The 12,217-nt window shown below is 39.2% G+C and overlaps 1 protein-coding gene across 2 annotated transcripts; it reads right to left on the bottom strand.

The window, feature by feature from the left end:
- Window positions 1-1,761: 1,761 nt before the first annotated feature.
- txlna (taxilin alpha) lies at window positions 1,762-8,099 on the bottom strand. Of its 2 annotated transcripts, none has more exons than XM_062436180.1 (11): window positions 8,040-8,099; window positions 7,041-7,244; window positions 5,228-5,488; window positions 5,029-5,120; window positions 4,714-4,884; window positions 4,420-4,614; window positions 4,182-4,301; window positions 4,008-4,082; window positions 3,814-3,906; window positions 3,621-3,716; window positions 1,762-2,887 (listed from the first exon to the last, which is right to left on the bottom strand). In XM_062436180.1, the coding sequence occupies exons 2-11, from the start codon at window positions 7,231-7,233 to the stop codon at window positions 2,519-2,521; spliced, it is 1,665 nt and encodes a 554-aa protein (XP_062292164.1). In that variant the 5' UTR covers window positions 7,234-7,244; window positions 8,040-8,099; the 3' UTR covers window positions 1,762-2,518. The 2 variants fall into 2 exon arrangements, with proteins under 2 accessions (XP_062292164.1, XP_062292163.1); XM_062436179.1 differs by lacking the exon at window positions 8,040-8,099 and adding an exon at window positions 7,480-7,532.
- Between the last annotated feature and the right edge of the window lie 4,118 nt (window positions 8,100-12,217).

Below are 12,217 nucleotides of genomic sequence, written 5' to 3' on the forward strand. Positions count from 1 at the left end.
GAAGAAAAACCCCTTTAAAAGGCAAGAAATGGAGCCATGTCATTATATATTATGAAAACATTAATTCTATAATACAAAAATCATGTATGATACGTCACGCTATGACTGATAAAAATCAAGAGTGGGAGTAACCAAGGGAGTGTTTTACTCATCTCCATTAAAAATCAAAATCCCCTTTACCTGAAAGGCTTTAAAGTGTGATGTATCGTAACTGAAATCTTACTTTGAAGGCCATATTTGATGTGAAACGTATAGCTGTTTGCAATGCAGACTGTTGTGTTTTGTCACAGTATAGATGAGTAACTTTTTTTTTTCTGAAACCCACAAAAAATTGATTATCTTTGCTCTACATGTAATATAAGTATTATAATGTGCACAAATTGCTTTAGATGAATGAACAATGCTGGTTCTGGATTTCTATACATCCACTTCAAATAATCCAACAACTCAAACAAACAGTTACATCTTTTATTTAACAAGAAACAAAATATACAGGGCCAGATAAAAGTACTGCAAAAGACAAAAAAAAAGGAAACATCTTTGGTTCCTTCTCATGGTCAATGAACCTCCATCACCACTGCAGGACCGGAGGTACAATGGAAGAAATAAGGTTCGCCATTTCTACTGAAGTTATCACCTTGTTACCAGTGCTACATATTAAAGTAGTACATAACATAAGAATGAATGTGTGAAGAGAAACAACCACTCAGAAGACCCATAACACATTCGCTCTCAGTTTTCCTTCCGTGTTTCGGCTCAGACGCTGCAACTTTTAGAAGCACCGGGGGGAGGAGACGCACGGTGTTACGTTTAAATAACAGGCTTCAAACTTAAGCGGGAAAAAAAAAATAGAGTTCTGCTGTGAGATGTGTCGTTTTCTAGAGTACATCCATGCAGGACAGTGGATATGATGAGTATACATTCTCAGTTAAGTGCTTGTCAGTTCTGACTGCCACAGAATAAAACCAGGAGGCAAAGCGTTGCATAGAGGTCCTTGAACATTCTCTTTGTTAAAACCTGATTACTAGCTACTGCAATTACCCAGGGGGGAGTTGGGGATGAGACAATCTTTGCCAAGTGAGTGACACACATACACACACACTCACATATACACACACACGCACGAAGATGGATTTTAAAGTGGTCATCATTGCGAGGTTGTAAGCTGACTGCGGAACATGTAAGAACAAACATGTAGCGATGAGAAAACAGAAGTCAGGAATGAAAAGTTCACATTTAAATGATGTAAATTAATACAAAATAAACTTTTTTTTTATACAGTGGTGCTCTTTAAAAGATACACATCAGATATAATGCTTCAAACAATAAATACAGACCTCACTGAAAGAAGTGTGATGCAAACAAGAAAATTAAAGGAATGTTCCCCTAAAATAGTAACAACTGAAAACTGATCTGTGAGAAAAAAAAACAGAAAAAAAGACAGTGAGAAATTTCCTTCAATAATTTAACAGGATATGTAAGATGGTAATTATTTATTTTAATGTTATTAAGAATTATACTGACTAAATTATTTGACATCTCTGTTAAGACTTCACCTTTTACAATACTGCGAAGCTATGAATCGAACCCCTTTCAACCACACTGAAAATGACACACACACACACACACACACACACACACACACACACACACACACACACACACACACACACACACACACACACACACACACACACACACACACACACACACACACACACACACACACACACACACACACACACACACACACACAACAAATCATTCAGCCTCTGATGATTTGCCAAGCTGTTCTGTGGTCAAAAAAAAAAAGGAGGGAGGAATGTGAAGTAAAAACATCACGACGCAGAGGCGGTCAGTGCATTTACACGCACCATGATAGGTAGATTATTACTGATCATGTAAACTGAGGTTGAAATTGAGAAGGATATCAAACTGTGATATGTTAACACCATGAATCTGATGAGTGTCAGTGTGTAGACTGAAAGCAGCATGTCTATGTAAGTTTTTTGGGGCGTCAGCATTAATTATTTTGCAACTAATGAATGAAATCGAATACATCACTTACTTTTCTTCTTCTATAGTGTAGTGATAATAAGATGTTTCCTTTAGGCTTGAGGATGTTCACCAAACTCTTATATATAAAGATATGAATGTGATTATTGGGGAAACGCTTTGATCAAACTATATTAATGCGGTTATATTTGCAGTATTTGAGTTCTAATGTGCATGTAAATGTACTGACAGATGAGGCACAATCTTCCCATCACCTTATTAAAGCCTGCAGAGTTGTACGAGCAGGACCGCAGGGCTGATTATTCTGCCTAAAACATATAAAAAAGGTGAATGACTGACTGATCTGCTTCTAGACCAGCGTTTCTAACATCAGCTTCATCCAGCAGGAGGTGTAGTGGCTTGCAGGGCTGGTGGCTTTATTGTTTTGGTGGCTCGACGCTGGAGGAGAGGAGGAGGAGGAGAGGAGGAGAGGAACCCCTGCTCTCCTCTCTAGTGAGAAGCTTCATTCCTGCGCGACGACGACGGGCTGAGGGCGAGCCTCTTCTAGAAGGGCGACCGCATCCAGTTCTGGCTCACAGTGGCAGGAGTGTGAGCAGGAGGTGCTGTCAGGGGCGGGGAGGCTGCTGCTGCTGTTGGTGGTGGGCTCTAAGCTGCCTTCCAGCTGCAGAGAGTCTGTGGGGGGAGGAGGGGAGGGGGAGTCGGTTCCAGGGTCGGTGATGGGGGCTTCTGCCGCACCACCGCCGTTCTGACCACTGAGGTTCTGCACCTTCTTGTTGAGCTCGTTGCGTTCTACTTTGAGCGCCCTCCGCAGCTTCTCCAGCCGCTGGACTTTACCCTGCAGTGCCTCGAAGTCACGATCCCGCACTGATTTCTGTAGAATAACACACACACACAAAGATACAAATATACGTTTACTCAAATCTATGATTCTGACTTTATTAATTTAATGAGCCAATAACATATTATCCGCATTAACGGAAGGTTTTGCAGTTATTTCAATTCTCTGATGTACATATTGTAACATTAGTACATGTAACTTGTGGAAAAGTCCATTGTAGTTACCAAAACATTTTTTCAACAATAGAGCCCGACCGATATATCAATCAGTCGATATTATTGGCCAATACTGACCTATCACAAATATATCGATATCAGTGTATATGCTGTCCAATATATTTTTTTATAGGCAGCATTTATGTACATTTGATCCTTTTTCTTAAAGTTTAATATATGTATTTATGTTTTTTTTTAATATATTGAAGTTTACTGTTTCAGTGCACTGATGTCATTTTATACAATACAGTTTATTGTTAAACTGTAAAATATCATGCATTCATTACATATCTTTGTAATAAGTGTTTGATAACTACATTTGAGGCATCATGTATGTATTTTCTATGTATAGATTATCGGCTAATATATCGATATTGGAATTTTTTAATCCCTGATATCAATATCAGTATCCGCCAAAAAAAATCCAGTATCAGTCTAGCTCTAATAAACAAATAGAAATTGGTACTTATATTAACAATTTCATTAACAGTCAATTCATGTGCATTTACACTCCGTACATAAAAAACATTAAACACCAAAAGTTTTGTTACCTCCTCTGCCATCTCCAGCAGAGCCTTATTGCTACTCTCCCATCTGGAGCGATACATGGCCGTCTCCTTCTCCAGCTTTTTGATCTTTTTAGTCATCTGTGAGCATTAAAAAGGAAACAAGACTGTCACACCAGCTGATCAACACAGGAAAAAGTTTGTGCACCCCCCCACTCAAATCACAGTGACGCCTCACCTTCTCCATCTCCTGTTTGAATGTGGTGAAGACTTCGTTGCTCTTGGACAGAGTGGTCTGGAACTCTTCGAACTTCTCCGTGTACAGTGACAGCTGGGGGAAACAACACAGGGTTTATCGTATGAAGAGAAGATGTCACTGAGTTATTTCACTGTCAAACTGTACAACGTAAAGAGCAAAGAGTCATGGGAAACCTGCTGTTTGAGATGAACTTCCTGTTGCTTCATCAGCTCGCACATTCTCTGAGACTCCACGGCTTCTTTCAGCAGCTGGAGGAGAGAGAATCAGATGAGGGGAGAGGATAAATACATGCAACATTTATGTTATAATAGCGGATTACATTGTGTGTGTATATAATGTATAATTACAAAGTCTTTCTCTCTGTCGTGGCGATCCTCTGACTCCTTCAGCAGTTCCTGAGCCTGGTGAAGCTTGGTGTCCACCAGCTGTTGCTGCAGGTCCTTGTGCTTTACCACTTTATCTATGTGCTGTTAGAGATCACACACGGTCAGAGTTAAAAACCCATCTCACTGATCCTGTATTAATGTTGTCAATTCACATAGTTGTATAGTGCTACAGTTAAACAATAACAAAGAGCTGACTCACGTCTTCCCTCAGCTTGTACTGTTCATAGAGCTTCTTGAGCTTTTCGGCCAGCTCTGTGTTCTCCTGTCTCAGGCTGGCGTTCCTCTCGTTGTGCTGCTCCATCTGAGCCTGGATGTCGTTCAGCGTCACCTGAAAATGAGACGTCACCTCCTTCCTTTTTTCCTCCTCCAGACGAGTTCTCTGCATCCCTTCATCCTGTGGAGACAAAGCACACATTATCGCATTAATATACGTTAAAACAAATGAACACGTATTATAATGAGCTGTCACAGGATCACTGTGCCTGTGGTGTACCTTGAGTGTGCGGTTGTGTCTCTGCAGCTCCCTGCAGAGGCTCTCCAGCTTGCTGCGGGCCAGGATGGCCTTGCTGTGTTCGTTCCTCAGGTTGTCTTTCTCCTGGACCAGCTGGTTCTGCTTCTTCTGCAGCACTCGCATCTGCTTCTGGGTATTACGGTGCTCCTCCAACTGTAGCAAAATGACAACATGAGGTGAACATATGTAGGAGTAATCTCTGTGAGCTTCAGACCAAAAAAATGTCATGTTAATTAAAATGGATCAAGCGTAACATCATAAAAAGGCTTGAGAATTATAAAAAGGAAGTCCTCTCACCAGTTCTGCATACTTCTTACAGAGACCTGCCAGCTTTTCCTCTGGGGTGCTCAGTGTGTTCAGAGTCTGCATGAGGAGGGTGATCTCTTTACCTGCATTCACAAGCCAGAATTAAACATCAGTGCAGCTACACAGTCTAAGAAAATATACACAGCCTCTCTCAGGTGAGCAGTGCAATAGATTCATAGCTTCTCCTCACCCAGTCCCTTCACTTTCTTCTTATCCTGAGTCTTCTTCTGCTCCTTCTCTACTCTGCTGTCGCCCCCGTTGACTTTGCTCCCCTCCGGCTTGTAGTCCCTCTCGTTAGCGAGGCCGTTGAGCTCCAGGCTGTGCGATTGGCCGTTGGGCAGCGTGCTGGCGTCGTCTGAAATGGCTTCCCGGCAGTAAGTGCTGAGGATGTCTTCCAGCTGCCTGCTCAGCTGTTCAGCCTTGTCGCACTGAGATAACGCTGCTTCTGCAACTGGACACAGCGGAGGGAACAAAACACAATTAAAAAGAAAGCACAGTTTGTCACTTCTTGACTCTAAAAAACTCAAACCTGGGATTTGAGATGGCTTCTGGGCATTGCATCCAGCATATTTGGCTCCTAGGCTTCATTTGTCATTTGATTTGTTTTATAGAACAGCAGATTTCACCTCTTAAAATTAGATCCCACCAAATCACAGAGTAATGGTCCCTCTCAAGCTTTTAGATTGATATTCTTCTCACAATCTACACTCATAACCCACAGCAACTGCAGACACACTCCCTGTGGGTTGTCAATATGAATTTCTGGGATTCAATTTAAAATGTGTTGGACTCTTTCTAAAAAGCTGTCAGACATCTGCAACATCAAAAGTGACAAGGGACTGATGAAAAAAACACTACTTTGACAAACTCTCCAAATCAATTTTGAAAGCAGAAGACTAAACATAATGCACCAGTGTCTTTGCTGAGTCACATGCATCAATAACAAGTAGCTCAATCCAATTTTTGAGGAGGAAATATTTTTGAAACCATGTCCTGCTTTGCACATTATCAACTAGGGATGGGAATTGAGAACTGGTACCATTTAGAACCAGTTTCAAATTGTTGTTAGCCGAGTGGTTACAGCGCATGCCACATAATGGCAGCATCCCTGGTTCGACTCCTGTAAGGAATCTTTGTTGCAGGTCTATGTTTCATATATTGATCAGCATGCAAGGTCATTAACAAAACAATGGATATAATAAAACAGTTGCGTTGTCACTGAAAACCTGTGCATGTCAACTTTATTCCATAAATTGAACAGGAATTGATTAGAGAATCTGATAAAGAACTGGACCAATAAGCAGAATCGATAATGGCACTGATAACAGTCATTGTTGTTTTCAGATGGTCTTCTATTACAACATACACTTACCAAATTTCCATAACAATCATTTTAGGATTTTACTCATTACTTTTGAAGCACTTCATGGCTTAGTGATCAGCTGAATTGCTGAGTTATTACTCCCCTACAGCCTGGAGCACAGCCTCAGATCTTCAGACTCAAGAGTAAAAGGGGACCAGGCACATCCAATCAAGTCCCCTCAGCTCTGAAACTTCCTGCCTGAAGATTTGAGGCTTGTAGAATCATTAACATAACATCAAATCACTTTTCAAACCTATCTTTTTAGGAAGGCCTTTATTTTCTTGATACCAGTTTTATCTCCAACATATCTTGTATTGTATGAATGTATTTCATTACTACTGTTGTTTTATTATTATTACTTTTAACAGATTAGTTTTATTTTAATTAAATTGTCGGATTTTGCTTCAATGTTCTAACCATGTAAAGCACTTAACACACCATTGCTTTGAAAAGTGCTGTGTAAAAAAAGATTATCATTATAATTATAATTATTATCATTAGTATTATTATGACATATCCTTCTGTGACAGGCAGACAGCAAAGCTTTCTCCCTGCTAAGTGTCAAACACAAGCTTCTCATGTACTTGAAACTATTAAGCAAACAACAGACAATTTACATTTAAAATAAGCTGAATCTCACCCTCGCTTCCTGCGTCGTCACTCTGCGGCGGTGTATCTGTCTGTGGCGTCTGTGGTTCAGACTCTTTGGGGCTGGGGCTGCTGTCCTCGCTGTCTTTCGCAGCTGCAGGTGACTCGGCTCCCTCCACTCCATCTGTAGGTGGAGCATCCTCACTGGCCTGGCTGGCAGACTCTTCTGTGTCTTGTTTTTTCATCTCTGATATTTCTATTACAAGAACAAAATGCACATGATGACATTCTCAGTGTTTTTGCTAATGTGTCTTACTGAGTGTGTGTGTCTGTGTATACCCCACACCCCTACTATGGTGAAGCCATCCCTCCTGCACAATGTGTTATGACAATAAATTGCATTGAAAAACACCTGTGATATTTGAGTTATTTGATTTAAAATAACATGACGCAGGCTTATTTAATCATGAGCCAGCTCTAAATAGGCCTACCTGTGAATGACTCAGTGGAAAAATGAAACATCACTCACGTTCTTCTTTTCAAGGCCCAAAACAGGCTCAACTGTCAGGAGACAATGTCGCATAAAACACCAACTTAAACCACTTACTGTCATCCTGTCGTCTCATGTTATGTAAAGCTGATGCAGTTTTAACATCACTCAAATAAAAATGAAGGTTGCTTTGTTTGGTTGGTGAAAGCTGAACTGACAATTTTCAACTGCCACTACTGCAGCTAACATCTCATATATATGATTCAGTCATGCGATGTTAGGTTAGTTAAATAACCTGTTAACACCACGTAGTTACAAAGGTAGCACTTCTAGTTTAAACCTGACGTGTGAACTTTAAAACCTCCCGTTCAGTTTCAGTTTCAGCGAGCTTTTACATGACGTTAGCTCGCCCAAGCTAACGCTCGCTAGCCGACAGTTAGAGCTAAATTAGCCTTTCGCGGCTACGACTTAGCTTTCTGTTAGCTCGCGTTAACTTCCCGTACAGGTTTAAAGCGTACACACACACTACTAATGGACTTGTTGCAGTGGGGCACTGTTTACCTTTAGACTCAAGGAGGAACTAGCTGATGCGTCTGTGAACTGCAGGTTTCCTCAACAGCGTGAGCCAGAAAAAAAACACTTCCGGTCATAACTTTGGATTCTTCTTCGTTGTAGTATTTCACGGTGGTTTCCATCAGCAGCTCGATTGTTTGGCGCCATCTACTGGACTGTGTAAATTAGCACAGGTGCCTTTCAAGGAAATCTGTGCTATGACAAAATTCATTTTTATAACAGCATAAACCATTGCTTTAAAACAAAAAAATATCACACTCTTTGTATTTGTCAATTTAATGTTTAAAAATAATCATTTTTAAGCTGTAAAGCAAATAATTAACTCTTTCACAGACTTATTCTGGCTGGCTTTATAAAAGGATTTGGAATGCTCGATAAGCAAACGTTCCACCTTTTTTCCCCTCACTTCCTCACACTTGTTTAGGCTTATTTAAATCAAGGACGACACGTACTACTGAACTGAGCTAAATGAGGTTAAAATAAATAAATAAGCTCAAACAAGACACTGAGAAAAGACACACATTTACAGATTGCTTTCATTAATGGACTACAGTGTTTGGTCATGCACCAAAGGCCCAGTGTGCAGTTTCCAATTGTCTGTAATATGGGAAATTGTTCTCCCATGAAATGAGAGCAAAATTTAATGGACCAAATAAAACATCCAAACTGCATATTGTGGCATGCTGCAATTTGAGTTTTTAAAAGTCGAAACAGACTTGAAATAAGAGTTTATAAGTAATGCAATACTGGTAAAAATATTTCACATTTGTTTTTGACATTTTGTACGATATAAAGCTTAATTCTTCCAATTTATACATAAAAACACATCACTTTAGCCATGTAGATGCCACCTGAAAGTAAAGAGTACAGTAACATTTCTTCACAACACATGCCTGTGACAAAACAACAAACATATGCATTTAAAGGGTTGCAACATAACTTTATTTGTTTTGTACAGTATTTCCACTGAACAACTTTAACTTTAATATATTTTCTTTACATTTTTTTTAATATTGTTGCCGTTTCCTATATGTATTTTTTTTCCCATGTTCATGTTTGTGTGTCATGTTCAGTTGAAGTGTATTAGTTTCTCGTCACTCATTCATACCGTCGGTAAAGTCAAGTCAAGTCACAGTATTTAAGATGGGTAAATTTTGAGCAAATGAAAAAAAAAAAACCCAAAAAAGAACAAAAAACAAGAATAGAGAAAATAAATACATGTAAAAGAAATGAGAAGACCAGAGCAGAGAATACATCAGCGCTGGTCAGTGATGGCATATGAAAAGTATTTTACAAACATGTAGCATTGTAAACATTTGTAGCGTAGACAACATTACTTGACCAAGCCAAGCATGGCTTTAGATTTTGATATAGACATGAACACCTTCTAGGACGGAAGACAAGTCAGATTTCGGGATATTTAGTGACGTCTATTCAATCCCCAATAGATAACAAGGTTCCTGATCATGCAAGCCTGACTATAGGACAAACTTTTATTCTAAACACAATTATCCAAAAATATAGCCCAAAATATCCTGATCAGGAAAAAGATCAAGAAAAGCAGAAAAAAAGGCTTGTATCCTCACCTCCTATTTCAATTCTTTTTTTTCTTCTGTGACGTGTTCTAATGAGGCTTTTTCATCCACTTCTCAGAAGTGATTAGAATTGCATCTGAATCCCTGTCAATGTATCATAACATACATATAGTTTAACTTATAATACTTTTTAATGTAAATAACTGCACAATTTCTGAATCCCAGATTTTTATCTTAGAAAAGTGTCAAGTAGTTGCCTCCGTTAGCTCCACCCCAGTGGAAGGAGCATCACCTTTGAGAGCAGTTTAAACAGGTGGATCTTTGCCTCCAGGGTGCCTGATTTTGGACAATATATTATTGCAGTCTTCTGGATTGTTACGCAGGTTTTTCGAACTCTCCAAACAGTACTTGGAACTCAAGAGAGAAGAAAAACAGAGGAGAGGGACTGAGCTATTGCGGCTTCTAATGAAAAGAAGCGAGTTTCGATGGACTGAAGCGAGCTCTCATTCATACGGAACTGGGTCGACACAAGCCAAATTACAAACTACTGAAAAAACAAAACATCAACTCAATCAGTTAAATCAGCCTCAAAGATGACGGAACTTTGGTAAACTAACTTTGACAGTAAGGTTAGTACATGAAATTGTCTGCTATGATAGTCGCTTCAGTTTCTGCGATTTGCATCATGTGCCACGTTTAAGTACTACAACATTTCTATCAGCGCAGTTTTCTGGGGTTTTTTTTGCTCGGAGAGGGGCTGGCTACAGACCAACACGTTGAAAAAAATGCTTAATATTATACTCTGTTTCCACAGCATGAAATCAATTCTTTGATTCCGAAATGTTTGCAGCTTAGCTATGCACAGTGAAAACCATTAAAGTTTAGAAGACTGTAAGAGTGGGGACCATCACACCAATGGAAAACGGGTCGGTGGAAAGACCAGTTTTATGAAGTCAATCGAGTCCTACCCCCATCCAGACAATTACACTTCCTTAATTCAATTCCTTATGTAGGTGCCCACAGTAAAGAATGCCACTCCTCCAAAGAAACAATGGCAAATAATGTAACTTTTAAAGATAAGGAAAATAGAGCAGCAATGTTTTGCACAATATGTGTGCACATTCAAGTAAATAAAAGATATAAAGAAAAAAAAAACAAATCTACAAGTCAAAGACAGATACATAAGAACCTCCAGTCTTTGTTGGTCGGATTGGCACTTTTGTGAATAGGAGTGCATTTTTCATTTTTCAGAAATATAAATATGTTTTCCTGGTTGATGCACTGATTTTTTTTTTCTTTTTTCTTTTCTTCAAACATTGCAATTCTGGCATTATTTTGTAGGCCAAGCGCAGAATTGGCCATGAAATCCAAGACTTCGGTTATAAATGCTCCTCTACACATCTTGTCATGTAGAGGTATGTTCTTGATGCTCAATTATACATGATTTGACCTCTTTTACAACTACGAGGAGCACGCATGTTCTGTGGATAACATTAACTAAGCCTCTCTAACATACTGTATGTTAATTAATGCTTTAACGGATGCACATAACTGTGGCAACTTGCACCACAATATTCCGCACTGACACAGGAAGTTCAATGTAAAAAATATAAAAGTGAAACCAAACTAGCAGAAAAAGAAGTATGTATATCCAAATCAAAGAAAAAATGTTGTAAGTGAAAAACACAATTAAAGTAATTGTGTCCACAGTTGTGATTTAATGTGAGGTCTAGTTTTAGTAATCCACAGAACAAGGGCTCCCAGACTCTGATAGGGACATAGTCATAGAGTCAATCAACCTCTTCCTCACACAGTGCCTGTCAGTCAAACATCACACGACCACAGTTCTGCTCATCCGCAACACCCGAACGCTGACCCCAGATCAGCTTCTGATCTAAGGTCAGCGTTTACAGGGCTAATTTAAACCATCGTAAGTCATGTGGCTAGAAACAACACAAAAAAGAAAAGAAAAAAAGGTTCAATGAGACCTTCGTGTGCGCCGAATCGCTTTTGAATTCAAGAAAAAAAAAAAAAGTATCTTTTTCATTTTCTCAATTAAAACAGAAAACAGTCTCAATTAAAACGCAACCAAGGGCAGCGTTTTTTTCTTTCGTTTTTTTTCATAAATAAAGAAAATATACTAAGTGCATTGAAACAAATAAACCTAAAAAAAAAAGAAATAGCCAAATTGGCAATTTTCAAACTTCGGAGAAAAATCCAAACTTTAACGCAAACCAAAAAAAGAAAAGAAAGAAAACCTATGGAAATGATTTTCTTTGCCACTAGCCACTCATCTGTGTGAGGTGTGTGTTCAGTGTCTGCTGGTGTTGTATGCAAGTGTGCATGAAGTGTGCGCAAATATATATATATATAAATGCAGATATATAAAAATTCAAGTATCCGTATACTTGAACTTCAGTTGCAGTTAGGCTTGTCACGTATCTGAGATTTATCCCTAGCCAAACTCTGGTTGTTGTTAGACCCACGAGGGGGAGAAAGAAGCGGCATTAGACTTTCCCAGCAGCCGGGCAGAGGATCGGCTATATACATCAATACCTATAATATCACAACGGACCCATGCAAAAAAATCATCATGTTTCTCATTGTGATAATGAATGCCATATAAGTTCT

Source organism: Scomber scombrus, chromosome 16 (assembly GCF_963691925.1).
Source record: "Scomber scombrus chromosome 16, fScoSco1.1, whole genome shotgun sequence".
Taxonomy (NCBI): domain Eukaryota; kingdom Metazoa; phylum Chordata; class Actinopteri; order Scombriformes; family Scombridae; genus Scomber; species Scomber scombrus.

Excerpts from the sequence above, each read along its gene's own strand:
- txlna (XM_062436179.1), bottom strand. The coding sequence starts at position 7,510 with ATGTTTCATTTTTCCACTGAGTCATTCACAG. Across the intron at positions 3,907-4,007 it reads AAGTTCATCTCAAACAGCAG|CTGTCACTGTACACGGAGAA; the intron begins GTTTCCCATGAC and ends TGTTTCCCCCAG. Across the intron at positions 2,888-3,620 it reads TGCTGGAGATGGCAGAGGAG|AAATCAGTGCGGGATCGTGA; the intron begins GTAACAAAACTT and ends GTTATTCTACAG.